At 42.1% G+C, this 21,820-nt stretch overlaps 1 protein-coding gene across 12 annotated transcripts in view; it reads left to right on the top strand.

The window, feature by feature from the left end:
- adgrb1a (adhesion G protein-coupled receptor B1a) overlaps positions 1 to 21,820 on the top strand; it is a 169,301-nt gene that overhangs the window by 18,982 nt on the left and 128,499 nt on the right. For all 12 annotated transcript variants that reach the window (XM_069702081.1, XM_069702090.1, XM_069702089.1 and 9 more), the window contains one exon: positions 20,413 to 21,377. In XM_069702081.1, coding sequence (XP_069558182.1) covers positions 20,642 to 21,377 — 736 coding nt within the window. In that variant the 5' untranslated portion in view covers positions 20,413 to 20,641. The remainder of the gene's footprint in view (positions 1 to 20,412; positions 21,378 to 21,820) is intronic.

Genomic DNA, 21,820 nt, shown 5'->3' with positions numbered 1-21,820 from the left:
ACAGCGACTGCAGGGAGGTAGATAGAAGCAAGAGAGAAAGAGATGACAAAGCTGGAGGAAAAAAAAAAAAGATGCTGAGAGCCGAGTGTCATGACAGGGTTCACTGGAACTTTGCTGACAACTCATTTCAGCCTCCTAGTGGTAACCGCAGGAACAGCATGCGTAGGTGTTTTGGGTCCTGATGTCTGCCGTTCAGTATTATCAACAGTGAAAATGTGTCAACATTGTCAAAGAGTGTCGTTTCCCCGAGGACACTTTTCAAAATCCCAATTTGAACCCCCACACTATTTTGAAGTTGGAGTGCTAAAACCTCACAAAACCAGAGCAGCTCTGAGTTGACTTAAACATGTTGACGCCCTGCAGGTTGCCTTCATTTGATACCGTACATTTAAAGTAAACAAACAGGCTCACACGAATACGATTTATTGGATTCGATGGCATTTGTTGACCACAGAACCACCTTTTAATCCTTTAAAGATGGACATTTGATAGCATGTATGAAATTATCAATAATAACACTGTTTTTTTCCATCAATTTATCGAAACACAAATTTCAGTAGAGTAAGAAATTTAGAAATCGATGCCGTAATTTTTGGGGTGTTTGTGTTAAACTTGTCGAAGCAAAAGAATACGTTGACAGTAAATCCGCTGATGTTTGCGGTCCGAAGAAATAAAAATGCTCAACCGAAACGAACGATCACCTAAAACGCTTCATCATCGCTCAGAAAGAGAGCTTTATTTGCTGTAGTTGGTTTTCATTCCCGGTTAATCATGTTGTGACTTTTTATTTTGACTTATTGTTTTGCACACGTGACAAAGTACAAAGATAGAATGAAGGGGAACACACTCCTTCGCACCTACAGATCACGTCCATCCCAGTCGTTTCTTCTTTTGTGTGAATGCGAGTTGTTTGTAATCTCCGGTCCACAGGTGCCAGCCATAAATTTACCCCCCATTGATTTGTAGTATATGGATTTTCTCCCCACCCCAAAGCCCTGGACTAAAATACGCTTTGTTTGGCAGCTCATGCGCTCGTAAATCTGCCTGTGACATTTTGATAGTGTGTGACACACTCGTGGGGGGGCGGGGGCAAACATCATTAGAATGGGACAGGATTAAAATGTGTCACTCAAAGAGTCTATTATCGACAGGAGCAGCGTAAGATGCTCGGAGCCAGCGCTGATGGGAAGCTCTGACAGAGGAGCGACGGGAGACGGAGGAAGGGAGGGATAACGTTTTGGGGGGAAAGAGATGAGGTGCTGGGGGAGGAGGGAGTGGGGGTGAGGCAGGGTGAGGCGGGGAGTGAGGGGGGGTGGGGGGCTGTCAGTCAGGAGGTCCCCGGTAAACAGAGTGGTAAATATTTCAGCCGTCACGGCCGAGTGTAGGCAGCTGGTCCCCTTTGCATGGCAATGAGAGGAAAGGAGGAGAGCCCGTCTCAATGGAGCCCTTCAACCCTGGGAAACCTACACACACACACACACACACACACACACACACACACACACACACACACACACACACACACACACACACACACACACACACACACACACACACACGCACCAGCTGAGTGCCAACACAGGACAGTGCGGGTCTGTACGACCCGGCTGGCTTCTCCGTTTATTCCCAGAGTCCGACTTCACTACAGCTCGGAGGAAACCGCTAAACGATTGGAAATATTTACAAGTCAGCTTCAGTTCATCTGTTGTTTTGTTATGAAGTGGGTTAAACAACTGCTGTATCATACCGCTGTAGACGTTTTACATGAAGTGCAAATTTAAATGCAAAATCATTTTTTTAAAAGCCATTTAATTCTGTAAATTCATACACAAAGAAGACGCAACTCCGTATGATGGGAAATATAATTGATGTAGTGTGTCTTCTGAAAGTCTTCTGAAAATGAGATTTGACGAATCAAATTAGCACAAATATGATGTCACATGAGGAGGCAATATGATGAGTTTTGCCCGCTTCGATGCCAAATGAGGTCAGATGATGCTAACCTCTGTTGAAGTATTTGAGTCATCTTCACCAGAGCTTTGCTTTGGTTCTTATACGGTGTCACACTTCAGCAGCTCTAATAAAGAACAAGATTGTCTCTTGTTTAGAATTGTTCTTAAATTTACTCTTAATTCAAGGAATTATTAATTTATTGTAGTATTTCTTTCCAGAATTTGTGCATATTAAACTCGATAAACTCAATTTTATGCGAAAACAATTACCGCATTCAGATAAACCCGACTGGGACTACGGTGGCCCTGAGAGATCAAAACACTCCAACTTCAGAAAATCTTCACCAATTTCACAAAACAGGTGCAGCAAAAGAAAATAAACAGATTAGAACAGAAATGTTTCTGAGGGGCACTAAAAAGCGATGGACACGGCTGGGACACTTTTGTTGTTGCCATGGTGACTCATGAACTGTAGCCGTCGATCTGTCAGCGGTGTTGGAAAATGAGGGAAGTTTTCAGTTTGATTCAACATTGTGTGACGGAGCGGCCTCATCACTGAGCGTGAGGAACATTCAGACACGCGCACACACACACACACACACACACACACACACACACACACACACACACACACACACACACACGCCGTTGACTTTTGTAACATTTTGGTTGAGAATTTTTGTTTTATTTTTTGCAAACATTTTTGTTGTTTGTTGATGCCTTTTTCTACTTGTAAATATATTTTTGCCACCAATCTGCACTTCTGGGAGACGAGCACAACACATTTCAGCATCACTCTACCTACGACTACGCCATGTGTTGTGTTATCTGAGGGCTGAGGTTGAACCCCCGTCACACATTGACTTTATTAATCACCATGGCAACAATAAGCACGTCTGAGCAGTGTCCATCACTTTTGATGTTCCCCCTGGAAACGGTTTTGTTGTACTCGGTGCTGTTTGCAGGGATTCTGTTTGATTTCTGATCTGAAGATCAGATTTTTTTAGATGTGCGTTTGTTTGGATGTTTAAATGTGTGTTTGTTTAGATGTTGTGTCTGTTTGTGTGTTTTCTGAGGCTACAGTGAGCAGGTTCACCATACTTACTGTAAATGATGAATGGGTGCGTTCATCAGTAATCAAGGATGATGGCACTTAAGATGTCAATACAATTGTTTTGAAGTTTGTAAATGTGCTTAATCTGCTTGGGGCAGAATATCGGTACGTGTCGTTAAAGTCCGCAGCACGTCGTGAACGTCAAGTCATGATGTTGCAAACCTTTAAAGTTGAACTGTTACAACTACAACCCTCTTGATTGTTGCGTGTTCAGTCATGCACTCTTGGAGGATGGTTCGACCTGCACTACACAGTATATTGGGAAATTCACGAGTATCTCTGGATATGTGAACAACGTTCCAGGTGTGTGAAGGTTTACGATGAGCTTCAGGTTTACCGCGAACAGTCTTCACTTTAACAATGTAGCAATTAGGTATGACTACAGTACTGCCCCCCCGCCCACACACACACACACATCCATCTGGAGTGCTGAAAATACTGACTTGAAGGATTTCCCCTCAACTGTACTTTATTTCCAGACAGAGACTGAACATACTGTAGTTGGCGTTGGGAGGTAAACCTCCTGATGCTGGGTAAGAGTAGGAGTGTGTGCGATGCACTCTGGGAGCAATACATGCATTTTCTCAGTGCTTAGTACAGCAGATTGTTTGTTTCAACTGACGCCCCCAAAGAAAGCAGCAACGCAATCCTTTAACCATCATTTCCCAGCTGCTGGTTCCCCTGTGAGAGCCAAGTAAAATGTTACAATTGTTTCTACTTCAATAAGAAGTAGTATTTTTTGATGTGTTCCTCTGGTTTTTCTGGTGCTTTCTACCTTCGTCTCAGCGCTATGACTCTCCCCAGCTCATCACTGATGATCAATGGAGCTCTCCTCTAAAGCTCTGCTACACAGACTCCCTGTTTGTTTGGTTTTCTGTTCGGTCTTACAGTAATAGCCTGGATTCAGAGTCCTTATCGCTGTGCTCGAACAGGTTAGTGTTGTTCCTCTCTGTACACAAACACACACACACACACACACACACACACACACACACACACACACACACACACACACACACACACACACACACACACACACACACACACACACACACACACACACGCACACACACGCACGCACGCACGCACGCACAGATGCATCACTGCATTCACAGTAGATCTGTGCTGCATGTCAATGAAATAGAGCCACTTCACATAGGCTGAGGAATAAGTGAAGTGTGTGTGTGTGTGTGTGTGTGTGTGTGTGTGTGTGTGTGTGTGTGTGTGTGTGTGTGTGTGTGTGTGTGTGTGTGTGTGTGTGTGTGTGTGTGTTTGTGCCCTTTCACAGAGTTTTTGATTGCGATTACAAGGTTTCCTTCACACCTGAAACCTTACCTCTGAATTAACACTTTGAAATGTCTCACCCAAGGGAACGTTATGGTTAGAATTTTAAAAGGTAATTGTGATTTATTTAACGTGAGCGTATTTCCCATAATTATGGTCACTGGGGTTCTATGGGTCATTGTAACGTTGCAATTTCGACCTTCGATGGAGATATTTGAGGAAACAAGGAATTGCTTTGAACTGTGTGTGAATACTTATATTATAGTGCAAAGCTAGGCTCTGTGACATGTTCCAAAAAAATAAATTTTACATAATTAAATGTATTGTTTGTTTTCAAGTCTGAAAGAAAAAACGAAATTAACCACCTGAATGGCCATTTTGCTAACAGCATCAGGGATTCCCTTTCGTGACAACTTACCACCTGACCAAATCCCCCTTCACGAGGTCACCTTATGTTTTCATCAGTGTGTTACAGTTTGTTTAGATGTGTGTTTGTTTAGATTTTTAGATGTATGTTTGTTTAGATGTTTAGATGTGTGTTTGTTTAGATTTGTTTTTGTTTAGATGTTTAGATGTGTTTTGTTTAGATGTTTAGATGTGTGTTTGTTTGGATGTTTAGATGTGTTTTTGTTTAGATGTGTGTTTGTTTATATGTGTGTTCATACAGCAGCAGGTGACGCAAACAGCCTGAAATGACTTTTTACTTTTTTTATGATTCATTTTCATTAAATAGCCGAGTTTTGTTTGTAACGGCTACTATGTGCCGTGATTTTTTTCAGCAGTGCTTCTGTTGCGTACATTTTTTTGTGGAAAAAAAAGCTCTCGCAAATATTGTGCCGATTCCATAAATGTGTATTAGTTGTTGCAATTGCGAGATCTTGATTGCCTGAAGGGTCTGATTTCTGATTAAAAGGACAAATGGATGCAATAGCAATATTGTAGGAGAGTAAACAGCTAATGACTGAAACGATGTGCAACTTCACCAAAAAAAAAGCTGAAATTTAAAGCGATTCATGGTAACAACATTTCAGACAACGGTTGGCAGAAAAACTCACGGTTGGAGTAAGACGATAATTTATTTTCCACGTGCGTGTTTGCGTGTGAGCTGATTGTCTGCCAGGCTTACTCCATCATCTACCAGTGAATTACAGCGATTCGCCCCCAACTCCAAATAGATAGGAGTGTTTGAAACCGCAGGAACACAAGCTGTGAAATCTGATTTCTGTGTCTGAAGTATTCGGAGGAAGAATTCAGCCAGAAAGTCTCCTCGCTCAACATGCAGTCTCGTTCTCACAGGCTTTTTCATACCGCCGTGAGTGTTTTGACGCATAATGGTGTGAAGGCCGGTTTTGAATCTCTCACACATAATTTGCTGATTCCATTATCAGTTTTTACCACATTTTTACTGACATGTTTTGCTCTTGGATAGAAATACTCCCAGGACATGAGGTTTCAAAGGCACGTGTTTGCACACATGATTTTTGAATGACACTGCTGATATTTTGTTATTTACATGTTTGTTAACTCGCACTATCATAAAATACAGCTGAACCTGATGGGGCATTTTGTTAGATTTGCAACTATTGGGTCTTATAACAAAGTATTCAACAAACATTTTAATTTACACCTGACGATAAAACAAGAGGAAAGGTCAGCAATGGTTATTCTCCGTTTTATATCAGTATCAAATTCTATTTTAATCCATCCAGTAAAAGCAAACGTAAACCACGAGTCACTGCATGTAGCAGCTACATTGTGAGATATTGCAGTGAATTAGTGAAAACCTTGACATGCCAGTATGCAGCGTGGAAAAAGGTTAATTCATAAGTCCCAAGTTAACATCTTGAAAATGTCTTGTTTTGTCCGACCAACAATCTAAAGCTGAAGGACGTTCATTCATTATCTGAAGCTCCTTCATCCCGTGCAGGAGTCCCTGTGGCTGGAGCTTATCCCAGCTGACTGTGGGTGAAGATGAGGTACACCCTGCACAGGCTGGCAGTCCATCACAGGGCCAACAGTGTTAGCCACTGATCCACGCTGCTGCCCTAAGGACATTTAATGACATGAAAAAACACACAAACAAACAAAAACCAAGAACTCTGCACATACAAAAAAAACATGTTTGATTGATAAATTAATTAAATGGAGAATTAAATTGATTCATCAACACATGTTTTCAACTCAATACTTACTGTGTCATATAAATTGCAGTGGGATATCTGCTTCTGTCCTCCTTTGTCTGTTGCTGTTTAAAAGCTAAAAGTGAATATCTGACTTTGCACAACCAGCTCGCCATCGTGACATATTTCAAAAGGGAAAATATCTCGCAACGGATCAAGTTGCATACGCAGCAGCCATGCAGAGCTGGGCGTTGTCGAGCTGTTGTCAGGATGATACGCAGCGGCCTCTTTCAGACTGCGAGATGATGTGTGGATGATGTGGTGCCACGTCATCCTCTGAGGTCGTTTTCATAAATGGCTTTTAAACTGAGTCATTGCTGCCCTTTGTATGTGTGCACGTGTGTGCGGTATGCACACCCAGAAACAAACAGGATTTCTCTCCACATGAATATAAGCATCTTGGTGTGAGTATGTCTGTATAATTGTCCATATCTTTGCATGGGGAATTGACTGATAATTTGCTTTTGGCACAAAAAGACTTGTCATGTAATATTACTTCTATACATTGTCAGTGAGGGTGTGATGGACAGAATCCATTCAGAACTGCCTGCAGCTGATCAGGAATCTGTCCTCCATTGATGTGGAAGCCGGCATGAAAGAGACTCACGACCTCTGACAACATACAAAGTAGCTGTAAAACTGAATGGATTTTTTTTTAACTGGATCAGAAAAGCTGAATACAATCTGCAAATGTTGCCAAAACATCTTGGCCAAAGTAGAGAATCTTTTTTGTTCAAGCTATTCCAAAATTCAAGTCATGTTCTTTGGGCTTTAATGGGCAACCAGAGAGTCTGTTTATTTTTCCAACAGATTATAAGTGAGAGCCTATTGGAGCATTTCCAAAATGTATATGGGGATGAAAATGTCCTCATGGAATCACCAGTACAAACACTGAGCCACTTCATCTGCAACCCGGCATCACAGCAAAGCGTGAAATAGCCCCGCTTTGGCCTCTCCAGGCGTGACAGTTTCACATTTTCTTCTAGTGGGTGGAAATGACAACTACTGCATTCATGTGATTTACAGGAACATTTTACTTTTAGGAAAAACACATGTTGGGATTAGGAAACCAAAAAAAAAAAAGGAAGGAAACAAAAAACAACTGTCACCTTCTGGTTTTAAACCTCTGCCTCCCACATGGCAGGCCACACCTTCTACTTCCTCATACCGACAAAACATGTCCTTTGTACTTGGTCAAATGACCCTTCGTTACATTATTTTTACCTGCGTGTAATTTTCACACATACAAAACATGAAACTGTCACGCCTGGAGAGGCCAAAGCCTGACTATTTCAACTTTTGCTGTAGTGGACCGGCGTGTCTATTTCACGCTTTGCCGTGATGCTGGGTTGGCATCTATATAATATATATATATAATACATTTGTTTTAATTAATGTGAAAAATGGCTGAAATCATTGTCTTTAACATCCTTTTTCTCAAAAAGGACATTTGATAAAAGGGAAACTTTGAAAGCGTATATCTCAGAATATTTGGTGTAGAATGACAATCTTGGTATCGTTATGAAGCTGAGACTTTCCTTTGTACAGCCATATAAAAAAAACTCAAGATGTGTTTGTGGGTCCAACTGACTCAAAATGACGGCGCAGGTCACATATGGTCAAGTGAGAAAAACATTTAAGCACATGACTAATTATTTAGCTTGTAAATCAAATATGGACTCATTCATGCACTGATGCAGTGTTTTATTATTGATTACATTTGTAAAGAACTCTGGATATGCTACACAACAGATGCAAAGCTGTGTTATGTAGAACCAAATGTCATAACATGCATAGGTGACTAAATTAAAGAAGACAGTCTCTTCGTAAGGTTTTCTGCCACTGAGCCACCAGCACAGTTTCAGTGCTCTCCTCTCTTGACCATTAGAATCAGACCATTGTAATTTTCTACCTGATTATTCAGCCTGACATTTGTCTGTTAGTCATTTTTGTTTTCTTAAACCAATCACAAGTATGTGACTTTCATACCGTATCGTTATGAAAGATCCAATAATAGTTACTGGGCGGGAGTAAACTTCATGTTTTTCTCGACCACTGAAAACACCGTAAGTGGTTATTTCTCTAAAATGACCTCCAGTGACCTGAACGGCTCCACAGCTGTAATATTGTATCACGTGAACTGGACTTCCTGTAAGTCAGACTTGAGTGATGAATGTGATGACTTTTTTTGCCTGGAGTTGTCACTTCATTTGAGCCTTTTTAGATTTTAAGTTGTGACTGAACTTGTCTCATGACTTGTTTTTTTTAGTTGGAAGTTGACTGAAGACTTGATGGTTTTGAAATGTAACTTGATTCAGGACTTGAGTTGTTACTTGACTTTGGTCTTGTTGGTTTTGAATTGGAACTTGATCAACACTGGCTTTTCACCTCCGTTTTCACATCACCATCTTCCTGTCTTTGGGTTGGCCATCGGTTTATCACAACCAGGCGAGCAGATGTAAATGAGCACTTTTCCAGTCACTATATGGTTTAATGACAATCTTTCTAAAACACAGGACACTTTGTGTCTACGTAGAAAGTCTTCGTAGTAGTGGTTCGATGCAGACGTACCAAGCATCTTTCATTCAGATTTATAATCAAAACTGCTAAATTGTTTGGGGAAAGATAATGAGAACTGTCACTAAGTGTAAACAGCAGGCTGTGGCAGGTTTAATACAATAAACAGTGGGAGCAGGCTGCTTCGAAAAACATATCTGTGTGGAGCTCTAATACAAATCAATCTTCACAAATTCTTCAAATAACATTTCTGCCTCCCCGTGGTGGCATATTTGTGTTATTTGAAGAAGGAATAAAGAAACTGTCTTTAATCCAGATGATGCAAACGCAGTGAATTCACATTTTGTAGACTTTCAAAGGTTTGCGTAAAATGTATTTTACAGCTGGATGGGACAGAGCTGAAACCACATTTGAAAGCAGTCAGTTGCATATGATGTTCTCTTTCAGTTTTAATCCACTTCCCTTTGTGCAAATACATAGCTTTTCTGATGAGCTCCTTTTCATCTGAATGCGATCGGCCTTGATTTGATTTGCTATCCAGAGCAATTGTCTTTCATATTAATGTGATTACATCATAGAACAAACTGCCCATTATGCAGAGACTTATGGTGCGAGTGGGGAAAAAAAAAGAGAACCATTACGTTACCATCAGTATCATCCCAACTCGGAGATATAGGTGTTAGAGGCAGGGAGCGATAACACACTCACATGCATGGTGCCTCTCATCTTGCTTTGCTTCCACTCCTGGCTGTGGGCAGACAACCGCTGCGACTGTATGAAGTAAGACTCCAACAAATTATCGGCCCATTAACATGTTTGTAAAACCACTTGTGATGTTTGCTCTGCATGTGACAAGACTCTAATCTGGGGTTACACATGTCAAAAATACTCATCTCGCTCAAATCCAATTAAGGTTTAACCGTGGATCCACTTTAACCCAGCCACTTTCCTGTTGTGAAGGAAATAATCTCCGTCTCGGGTTTTTCTTTCATTTCACCATCAAGGACAGAGCGGTGTTGAGCTGCCACGGCACACACAGGCTGCACGGTATACCGAACAATAGACATGTTCAATTACACTCATGATGCTTTAATGGCTCAAGTGTCACGGTGCTGTAAACAACGCCGACGTGTGTTTGCTGTCTTCGCCTCAGACTTCGGCCTTTGACTGATGCAGACTGACAGCGTGGCAGTTTTTCTGCTCCACTAGCAGCACGAGGAACAGCGTCAGTCTGTCAGTCCGACACTTCAGTCCGGAGCAACATATCCTGACGGCGAAGCAGACTACAGACCAGATGGCCATCAACTTTACTGTTCATATTCATGTTATCCAGCTGAGGTGCTGCAACTTCCTCAGGCTAAAAAGGTGGATTGAGATGAATTGAACTCCAATCGATCGATGTTTTGCTCCGAATAAAATGAGGCCTTTTCATTTTCCACACCCCGTCTTCTGGACCAAATGCTTGGCAGATTGTCATGAAATATTCTGAGCAAATGTTTGCTCCCATGTCCCAGTCCCTAGTGACATTAAATGCAATTATCTATTCATAAAACATGTGTAATCTTTTTTTGTGTTAGCACTATGAGAGTTTGCCAGCCTCCTAACATTTAAACAGACTTGATCAGTGACAGAGAAATGCTTCATGCAGGTGACATAATCCTCTGCAAAATCCTCTTTCATTTAGTCTCCTTCATGTTTTACTGCTTGCAAGCAACATTAGCTTTGTTAAAACGTGTGAACGCATGTTGTTGGAATGCGTATCATGTGCAGTGTTTGTGTGTTAACTTAAACTAAAACCAAACAAAACTTTGCTTAATTGCGCCAACAGTCGTCTTTTATTTCTAGAATAAATGACAGGCTTATGACAATGACTCAGTGACACTAGTGTCATTGACTCTGTTGCTGGTTTAATTGCAGATACAGCTTGGTCCTGGTACGAGGACCACCAGCGTGAAAAAGGCTTGCTTTAATTCCTGAATCATTTCAATACTTTCATATAATATATAAAATAATAATTCCTTCTACTTCCTGTGTTTTGCAGTAATAGTAAAATTGCTGTATATTAAATAGTTTTCATTTTAAAATGTACCGGTGTTCAGTATTTCCTGATGTAATAGTGAAATGGCCTATGAAACAGCTCTTAACCAATCAGTGGCCAGTTGGAAGATAGTTTCAGATTTCAGGTTATTGGCTCCATGAAAGGCAAGATAGGATGCACTGCAGAGCTCTGGACTGGGAAGTAAATTCCTTCCACATAACCCTGGTACCACTTCTGGAATCACACACACACACACACACACACACACACACACACACACACACACACACACACACACACACACACACACACACACACACACACACATATATGGAGACAAATTCCTCTTTGAATTAGAGGTGAATCCTCATTTTTGCAACTTAATCCTAAGTCAGTCTTCATCGATTAAACACGTCCTCCGCTCACTGTGAGACTTCCCATCGAGCTCAGTGGGAGCTGTAATGAAACATGCATCTGAATAATGGTGAGCAAGTTTGTGAGTGTGTGTTTGAGACGTCTTCCCTGTGCTTATTAGAAAGGCTTTGACATTTACCACAGTAAACACATTCATCAGCAGAGACAGATGATTATCTGTTTAATTTTGTAGCCTCACAGGATGTCACAGGTTTTTGTTGCTGCAGTCATCAGGGTGCAGCTGCACAAAAGAGCAGCAGTTTGTCATGAAATGACTTTTCTGTTTTGCCCTCAGCTTGTTTCTGTGTTAACCCTCTCAGCTCGGGACGGTTACATGTCAGGGAGTGACGTATAACGTCAGTAGTTTTAATCAGTTACAATTACTGAGCAAAAATATGCACCTAAATTACAGTTACTTTTCAAAATGTTGGTGATTACAAATAGGTTACGTTGAAACATATACTTTTTGTTAAAAAGCTTATATGTAGAATATAATATTCATTCTGTTTCTTTGCATTTTTCATTGCGCAGGAATGTTTTCTATCCACGTTTCGACAGGCTTCCGTCCTTGGTCAGTATGCACTAAAGTTCCTAAGCCTTGTGTACCACGTCTGAGCTCCCGTGGGGGTTCCTTGGAGACAGATGACGCGCTCAGTCAGACGTTCGGGTGTAAAATGCCTTTATTTGCCCGGCCCGCACAACAATGTCTCCGTGCAAGCGCTTCCCCCTCCTCCTTCTCCCTGCTCCCCTTTATAGGGGAGAGCTCATCAGTTCCCATCCAGCTCAGCTGTGCTCATCCGTTCATATTCGGCTCAGCTGTGCTCATTACACCTTCCCGGCACCGTTCCCTGAACCACTCCTCCCACTCTCTACCCCCTGCAGCTGAGCTAACCACACCCCGCCACCACACCTCGCTTTTGATTGGTTCTCTTCCTTAAGTTTGCGCCACCTCTCGTCTGCCAATTAAATTCGTATGGACGCCTATGAGCAACCACGTCGAGGCATTTGGCCAACAGATGTGTAAAAGAGTCGTTTAGGAAGGAGTTTCAAAAACCTGCAAACAGTACCCGGCTGTATTGGCAGCTCTCTCATCGCTCAGCGTGGAGCTGACCTGAATCTAGACTTGCTTTGAGGTTATGGGAACAATTTTCCTTCATTGCAGATTAATTCACATAATTGCGATTAATTTTGGTGGTTGTGCTTTCAAATCCAAACATTCCAGTCTTAATTCCAGTTTTGGTGAAGAACATTGAATACAAGTTTGACAGTAATGAGTGTCGAGTTGTGTTGTGAGGTTTACAGTGCTGAGTTCAATTGTTTCTGGATATTTTACCACCATTGCACTTAGTTTAAAACACTTGTCAGAAAAGTAGAAAGTAAAATAGTTTGATTACTTATTGCATTTGAACAGGGTGAATTTGTAAACTCGTGTCTCATCATGACCTCTTCTAGGTAAATCGCAGCCATTCTTGGTTATAAATACACCTGTACGAGACGAGTCAAACTTTATACAGTAACAAGGGTCTGCTGTTAAGAATAAAGCAAATGTGAAGAGGACAATCGACGAACATATTCAGAAGGTAGATTTTGGGTCCTCTGTGACAAAGGTTCATCATTTGACCATAAAGAAGTGTTGCAGTGTTTAAACAGAACCATACAAAAGTGAATAATGCTCTGAAGTCACTACAAGTGGATGTTGTACTGCAGGATCAGATATTTCAGAAAAAAAAGATTGACATTTTATTGATTTGTTCTGTATCAATATATTAACTGTCAAATAAATTGTTGAGTTTTGAATATGAGTTAATAATTACCAATGTTTCTTGGTTACATTAAAAAGAAAACACAATCCTGTTTACTTCAAGCTGCTGTTGAAAGTAGTCGTACATTTCTTTCAGTGTCCAAACGGACCTTTGATGTTGCATCATTTCAGTTATCGGTAATTGTGATTTGCATCCTGTGATGAAATATTACTGATGATATAATTTGTATTGGTCTTAAATCACTCTTTAAAATGTGATGCCGCCTTTGAAATTACAGTTGCGTTAAGATCCTCTTAGTTTTAAGCCACAAATGTTTGAGGGAACTGCTGTGTTGATGTTGTTGTTGTTTTAGATTTAATAAAAGTTTCAGCAATTTTAATCAGAAAAACAGTCTTCTGTAAAGTATTATAATAATATGGAAAGTTGTTCATTTTACACTCAAAGATTCTTTCAGTGCGATCAGTGTATTAGTGTGTTTAACAGCAGCGTGTGAAGAGTGAAGCGGTGAATCCGGAACCTTAACGGCCGATGGGATGAACGAGGTCCTGAATTTCTTTAAGCCGCCAGAAAAAACTGAAAATTCAACAAAAGGTTAAAAGCAACACGTCCGTTACCGTGTGTACCAACCACATCAATTATTGTCCCCGACACGAGTTCAGTCGGTGTCTGGAGCTCAGTGGAAAAAGGAAAATGGGAAAAAAAATACTCCACGGCTGTGATGGACATTGTATTTAATGCAAGAAAGAACGTGGGGAAACAAATCACTAACCGGAAACAAGACTCTCGCTGCAAAAGCCTTTCAATTACTAAATCATCTGCACTGTTTACTAAATTATACAGTTCCATTTTAGTACATTACACTACGTAAATGTCCAAAATGGACAAGGAGTTTCACACTTGCAGTTTTATTGCAGCTTTCTTCCTTTTTTAAAGGCTGGGAACTCTTTAACTGATGGAACCACACTGTATCTCCGTATTGTTTGTGTGCGCTGCGCCGGGCTTAATTATATCGGTCGCGTGATTGTTGTGAAAAAACATCAGATTCTAAATAACAGTATATCAGTCGAACCTTTCCATCTCTCATCTCTCTCTCTGGCATTTCTCCTCTCGTGCTTCGTATTGCTCACCGGAGCCTCGTATGGACTCGACCGCCCCCGTGATCGATATCCACCTCCAGAAAACGGTGAAAGGGCGTTATTTTGCATGTGAAAGAAGTTGATGAGCGATGAGGGAGCGTTTTGTGCCTCGGAGAAGAGGGAACCCGTCTGTGTCTTGCAGCCCTCTGGCTTTTTGCCGTGCAGTTTATGCGGCAGAGTGTTTCGGCGGGTCCCCGTTGTTACTCGACTAATCAGCCCTTAATCCCTGTGCTGCCGATGTGAGGAGTGATGCTCCACGCGACTCTATCATTTTCTCATCAGCGCTCTCTTTGTCTCCGTCCCTCTCTCCTCCACGTCTCCGTCTGAGAGGCTGTTGCTTCCTGTGATTGAGCCGTTGTTTCCGACTCGCTCACGGCGCCGGCCCGTTGGGCATGTTTACGCGGATTCGTGCTCCTGGCCCGTTGGCTAATGCAACACCTTTGTTCTTTTAATTGCTTGCTGTTCCGACCGCAAACTGAAAAGAACGAATAATTCCACTACAGAAAACTAACAAGTCCTACTCGGTGAAGAACTCTTCACTTTTACTCCAATTGCAGCCTGTCAGCACTGTATGTATGGACACACCTGCACAAGCAGACCTTGTCTGCATCTGGTGACTCCAGTTTAAATATTGAATATGTGGTCTTCCTTTGGGTATTTAGTCAGCAACTATGACCGTCATGAAGAGAATTTGCAGCTAGCTCCTGTACAAAATCGTATTATTTGGAAGTAAAAGGCTGATGAACAAATTTACGACAAAGAGCCAAGATATTAGACAGAAGGTCTTTGGGGAACATTTTAGGAATTTCAGTCATTATTGGGGCCTCACTTCAATTGGATTTTTGAGGCCGAAACTTTGAGCCTAAATCAGATGAAATGTCAATTATACATTATATCTGGATCTAATTAAGATGCGTGTATTCATATTGTTGGCCACTTGGAAGCAGTATGACAAGCTTAAAAAAAAAAAACATCTTAAATAACCTGAAGATGAATCACAAGCACAATTTTAGATGTTACCATTATATGTAGTCTACAGGGAGGCTGTGGCTCAGACGGCAGAGTGGGTTGCACACTAATCAGAAGGTTGGTGGTTCAATCCCCAGCTCCTCCTGTCCACATGCCTAAGTGTCCTTGAGCAAGACACTGAACCCTAAGTTACTCCCGATGGTGAACCATCGGTGTGTGAATGTGCTCCTGATGGCAGCACCTTGCATGGTGATCTGTCTAAATGGAAAAACCATGTTAAAGCGCTTTGAGACCAAAAGGTGATAAAGCACTATACAAGTATTTACCACTTAGTCATGTGCTGCCTGATGAAGGCAAGTCCAGTGTTTAGTAACCCCTAAACTTTTTTTTAAAATATGTGCTGATTCGGCTGCTAAATGCTCAACTGTTCACCAGTTAGTCTCTCCCGGTGTCAGCCTGCTGTTTGGTGCCGAGCAGACAGCATGCAGTGCTCATTTAGAGCATTTTCACTAAACCATCTGCTGCCCATATCAAATTAAGAGGTGGTGATATGTCAGTGGTGTGTTAAGAATCTTTTACCGCTGCCCCTAAAAGGCAATAATCCAATTATCGGGGATTTAAAGGCATCATCACTTCCCAGACAGGGTGGGTATAGATGCATTATGGGAAGTGGACAGTCCATTTTGGACCTTGACTCATGTTGGGAAATAACACTAAGGATATCTTGGCCTCTACTGTGGCAGCTTTGATCATTCCTATCTTGATAGGTCTCTGGCTAGTTCTCTAGTAATAAGGCAGAGCCAAGCTGAATCACTGAAGTGTCTTTAATTATCACCCATCTCAGGGACGCTGAGTTGGCTCAACCACCACACTCTGGACCATTTTCCACTGAATCGCTATACATGGCTTTTTTTTTTACCAAATCATTTCTCAGATGTTCCATTTTCGGTTTTGCGCTCTCTGAATTTTGTATTACATTTTGTTTTAAATCCCAGAATCACCAGACACTCAGTGTCTGGAAGCAGCGAAAACCCAATCCATCCAACTGTCTTTCAGAACCCGTAATACAGCATGGAAGGGTCGAGATTTAAAGAGTTGTATTGATTAATTGACAGGGAACATCAAGTTTAATCTTCAGGTCTGGTTTCGTGCAGCAGACTGCCAGCGTGCAGCTCTGGCTCAGATCTCCTCTTCCTCTGCCATATCTTATCCCCTCTGCTGCGGAGTCGATGGAACTGTGTTAATAGCCGCTCTGTATCTGTTAGCTTCTCAAACACAAGGATCGATAAAGCGCGGTGGGGGTGCGTGCGTGTGCGTCGCAGGGTTGTGGGTAGAGAGTCGGGCGTTAGTAATAAAGTGAATCTCGACGTGAGCACGGAGTTACAATAGAACGCTGCGTGTTGGATGATCTGACTTCCTCACGGCAGGTTGGGGGAAGGAGGGGGAGGAGGAGGAGAGGATAGTGAGGGGGAGGTGGAGCTGTCAATAACAAGCAGCTCTTTATTTTCTTAAAGCTTTATTCGTGTCATTACTGTCAGGTGAAAGAGGCTTCGCTAGTTTTCCCTGGTTGGTGTTTTTCTTTTCTTTTTTTGGGGGGGGGCGGGGGGGGTATGCAGTGAAGTTAGAGAGCTGCCAGGCTGAGTCAGAATGAAAAAGGGTGAAATAGGATGAGACATGGGGCAGGCCAAGATGAAATAAGGCAGGATGAATCACTGGAGCAGAAAAAAAGCCTTTTCGTTGTAAGTGATATTAGGTATTGTGACATCATGTGGATTATTTTTTTCAGAATTGACACCCCTGAATTAAACCAGCAGTTATGTCAGCCTCACAAAAGGGTTGTTCCGTTGTTGTAAAGGGTGCTTTATATTCCCTCAGTACTGCTTGTCTGATGACCAGATAGCATCCGAACAACCCTCCCCTCCAACCAGGGGGGGTCCGCGTCAATAATTTCGGTCACATCCCGAAAACGGCGATCTGACATTCACAGCGACTTCCCGAAAGACAGCTACAGCCCCAAACATCAACTCCGAGTATTTTCTTCCAGATTTTTGAACTGTTAGTGACAAGTAGCCCAGATACCTTTTCAAAAAAGAACTATGAGACTAACAAGCCAGGAAAAGGGAGACCAGGAATCTTGAAGGTATCTGCTGGTACTCAAGAAGTTCAGGTAGTAATGTGTGGGATCAGATCAGGTCCTAACAAGCCGGTTCCAGTGTGGTCACATGCAGATCCTAAACACTGCCAGCATTCCGCTGATGAGTCGTCACTTCCAAATTACAGATAGTACAAAACAAGCCGAAAATAATGATCAAATGATTGAAAAGTGGAGCAGGAATCCTTTTAGAAGGCAGGCTCCGGTGCAGAGCAGTCGCTAAGTATAAACAGGTCAAATAGATTTGACAAATGAGACTACGTTTTTTTAAGTATGTCTGTATGTTTCACAATAGAAATTGCTGCTCTTTCACAATTGTGGGGTGGAAGCATGTCAGGTCACACATGGCATCGTGTGTCTTGAGTGACCACTTGTGATCGGATCTTCCTTCACTGCTCTATATGCAAATGAACACAAACATCATGGAAATAAAAAGGAATTAATCAAACACACTCCAGCCTAATTTTAATATTACATCAATTAGAACTTTATTACCTATTTCAATTGTAGATATCTGAACACGAGAGTTTGTAATTCACAACCTGAACCATCAGGCGCGACCCAATCATGTTGTTTCAGGCTAAAATTAGTAGATTATTCCAGTGGGTTTGAGAGGGTTGGGTACTGTGCTGCGGTGGACACATGAACTGTGCGACCAGACGTGGGTTCTTCCACAGTTTTTGGGTCAGACGTGTCAGAAATTACAGCGGAGGTCAAATAAAAAAATAAATAAATCCAAACTCAACCCAAAGGTTAAGATTTCAAGTCATGTTCATCTGTACTCAGAAGCATCGCACGCAATATTTTTTTTCTGTTGGATATTTATATTGCTTATTAAAAGGATGTCAATTCAATAGGTGGCCCCTAAATATGGCCCAGAATGCATTTGCGTTCACACAATTTAAAGACAGGCGGAATTTACCTTAACCCTAATCTGTGATCAGATCACCCAGGATGGAAGTTAATGGCAGGTGTGAACATGCTGGCAGGCCCACAAATCATGGTGATTGATCAGCGAAAGGCTGCACTGTGCTGGTTTCCTTGGCGATACAGCAGATAGGGGACGTCAGGTTCTCTCCTTATTAGTTAATATCAAGGAACTGGACATGGATCCAGTGGAGCCTTTTGTAAAGTCACTGCCACGTATGCCTGGTTTCCATTTGAATATGAAGGTTTGTGGAAGAAATTGTGGTGAGCTTTCTCAGCATGAGGAACTGTCTTAAAGCATGTCGTATTCTGGTTTCAGTTTACATTATAATGCTGACATGGTGAACTCGATATGGGAACAAAAAAAGTCTCCAAATTACACATCCAGCAGACAGATTCAGGTTTCAGTGTCTCATGTCTGGGTTTTTATTGGTACACAGTACGGCTCCGATACTAGAACATTTGACACTATGTACACTCACTGAGCACTTTATTAGGTACGTATACATAAACTCAAGCAGTTACAGCTGAGGAACTGCAGAAATGATGTCGTGCAATCGTGTCAACGTGGAGCAGAATCTCAAAGGAATGTTTTCGTTATCGAATGTCTGTAGAAATCGATGACACCGGGAACTGTGGCTGTTTGATAGCGACGGCATTTCCTTCCCAGTAACAGTTTAGGGCTGCTATTACTGACTGAATTTAATTCATCGCAGTCAAATTCTATGACTAAATTGACAAAGCATATATGTATTTAAGGTGGATTAGTTATGACATGACCGATACCTGATTTTCTTCACGGGGTAAATGTCAGTACTAATGTTTCTTTAGCTGCTAAATTCTCCACTTTCTGAACTTGCTTGTCATTGACAGTCTGATGGACAGGAAGCATAAAATAGGTGCATCCAAACCTTTTTTTTTAGTGAAAACGGCAGCTGTCACTTGGAAATGAGATGACAAAAGCAATTGGCCGAAACCAAAACAGTTAAGTTATGAATTGTAAAACCAAAGAAATCTCCTGAAAGATGTGAAAGCAGAGTTGATGTTAATCATCTGTGGGTTTACAGCCACTGCTTTCATTTGGACAGTTCATTTATTGTATATTCTTCTTGCAATCAATGAAGCTTGTTTTTATGGGGTCATTGCAGACGTGTTGTCTTTTTTTCAAATCTGCGCTAAACATTCTGCCCTTTGTTTTCCGAACAATAACTTTAACAATGGATGGCGATTTCCCCTCAAAGCCCCTCATGCGTCTGTCAATGAACTCAGCTAAACGTATACAATTCGCACTATAAGAGCAAACCAGGCATGTGAAATTGAATGCCATTGTTCACCTTTCTGAAACTAGTTTTCACATCACAGCATGTCGGCGTAATAACACGGATTATAACCACTTAAAACAGCAAAGCAGCTCTATGGGAAGTAACCCTGCATATTCTGGAAATGAAAATGGAAAAGAAGGAAAGTGCCAAAAATGGTGTGTGCTACAATCTTTGTTTTAATGGGTCCTCAAAGGCAAAACATCAGCTAACCAGGGTTTTAGCTTTAAAAAGCAAAAACAGACGAGTGTTGATCCTTGTATCGCTGTCTGTGGCTCATCCCTGATAAAGTGGACTAATGAATGACTGCAGGTGTTGTCTATTTTTTAATTAATAGTGTTATAATTGGAGAAATGAACGTGCTGGCGGATGAAATATGAGCGCAGACATGTCAGGAAAGCCGTTGTCTCTCAGGAGGAGACCAATTTGAACTTGCTTAATGAACAAAAACTTAACTAAATTGCTGGCTCCCTCCCTCCATCTGCTCCTATCCAACTTCTTGTTGTTCTCCAGAGCCCGAAGTCGCTGCAGCCGTTCTCATTTTACAGCACAAACAGTATTAGCTGATGGAAAATGCTCATGTTGGAGATAAATACAATCTGATCAGATAGAAAATCTAATTCCTATCTTGTTTTTCCATTTCACAGGTTCTTCTGAATCTCTGGGTCAACTGGCACAACCATGGGCCAATATCTGGATCCTTGAGAGGAACTGTACTCCCCCTCTTCCTCCTCCTCCTCCTCCTCCTCCTCAATATCCTCTTCCTCGCCCCCTCCACCTTCTTTCTTTCCCCTTCAGAGCTGGAAGTTGACTTATCCAGAGCCAGAAATTAGGCATCAACCTCTGATACGGAATCTTTCTCTTGATCTGCAAACCATGACAAGCTTTGTTTTTCTACTTCCTGGCCAAGCGAGGTGGCCACTCCCACTGCTACTCTTATACTTTGCTTCTCTTTTGCTGATGAGGGGTCGGTGTCACGCAGCACCATCTGGCCCAGAGTCGGATTCCTGCTCCACCTTAGTCCAGAGCCGCTTCTTTGGGTTCTTCCTGTCTTCGTCAGTGTTCCCTACTGTGCCTTGTTCCTGGACCCTTCAGAACCCTGACCCGCGGCGCTATACCATCTTCATCAAGGTGACCAAACCTACGGAGAGCTGCGTGCCATCACAGCTCCGCACGTTCCAGTATGATTCCTTCCTGGAGACGACACGCACCTACCTGGGCATGGAGAGCTTCGATGAGGTGGTCAGGCCGTGCGATACCTCCGCCCCGGTGGCCTTCCTGGAGGCCGGGAAGCAGTTCCTACAAATCAGAAAGGGACTTCCTCGGGCGGACGTGGCGATCACGGATGGCCACGGGGATTTCAAAACAGAGTACCTGGTGGTGGGGAAGCGCAACCCCAGCATGGCGGCCTGTCAGATGCTATGCCAGTGGTTGGAGGATTGTTTGGCTTCCAGCACGTCTAACAGGCCCTGTGGAATCATGCAGACTCCATGTTTGTGCTGGGACCCGCCACCGCAGCTCAGCCAGGGGGATAGCTGTTATCACAATGGAGTTTACCTGGAAAACTGTTTACCCAGCATTAAAGAGACTGGCAAAGATTTTCAGATAAATGGTGAGTAGAAACACGTCTCACGGTTGTAAAAAAGTTGACTTTGCTCAAGTAATTATGTGTACATCATGGTTAATACATCAATTGCACTGCTTCCAAAAGTGTTCCCTTAAATGCAAGGATTAACAATTAGATCGGCTTCTCTGTAAAACAATATTGGAAAGCCAAGCCGTGCTTCCAATAAAGTATGGCCAATATCTATTTTGGGCAAAATATACATTTTTGTTTTGTGTGAAGGTCAGTATTTGTGTTTTGCAGGCTTTCAACAAAATCACAGAGAAAAGGCACTCTTCGCTGGCAATCAAGTCAAGGAAAATGGGTATTATTTGTGAAAAAGAAGGACAATTGTATGACATTGGCTCAAATGCAAGTAGAGTGCTTTGGCTGTAGAGTGGAGACAGAGGAACAAAAAGAGGCAAATGGAAGGTTTAGGGTTTCAACTGATG

The sequence above is a fragment of the Brachyistius frenatus genome, unplaced genomic scaffold (genome assembly GCF_029030835.1).
Source record: "Brachyistius frenatus isolate BFR_SWC_R1_liver_20210118 unplaced genomic scaffold, ASM2903083v1 Contig_40, whole genome shotgun sequence".
Taxonomy (NCBI): Eukaryota; Metazoa; Chordata; class Actinopteri; family Embiotocidae; genus Brachyistius; species Brachyistius frenatus.
The sequence above is the reverse complement of the archived record's forward strand: the minus strand, read 5'-3'. Positions and strand labels throughout refer to the sequence as shown.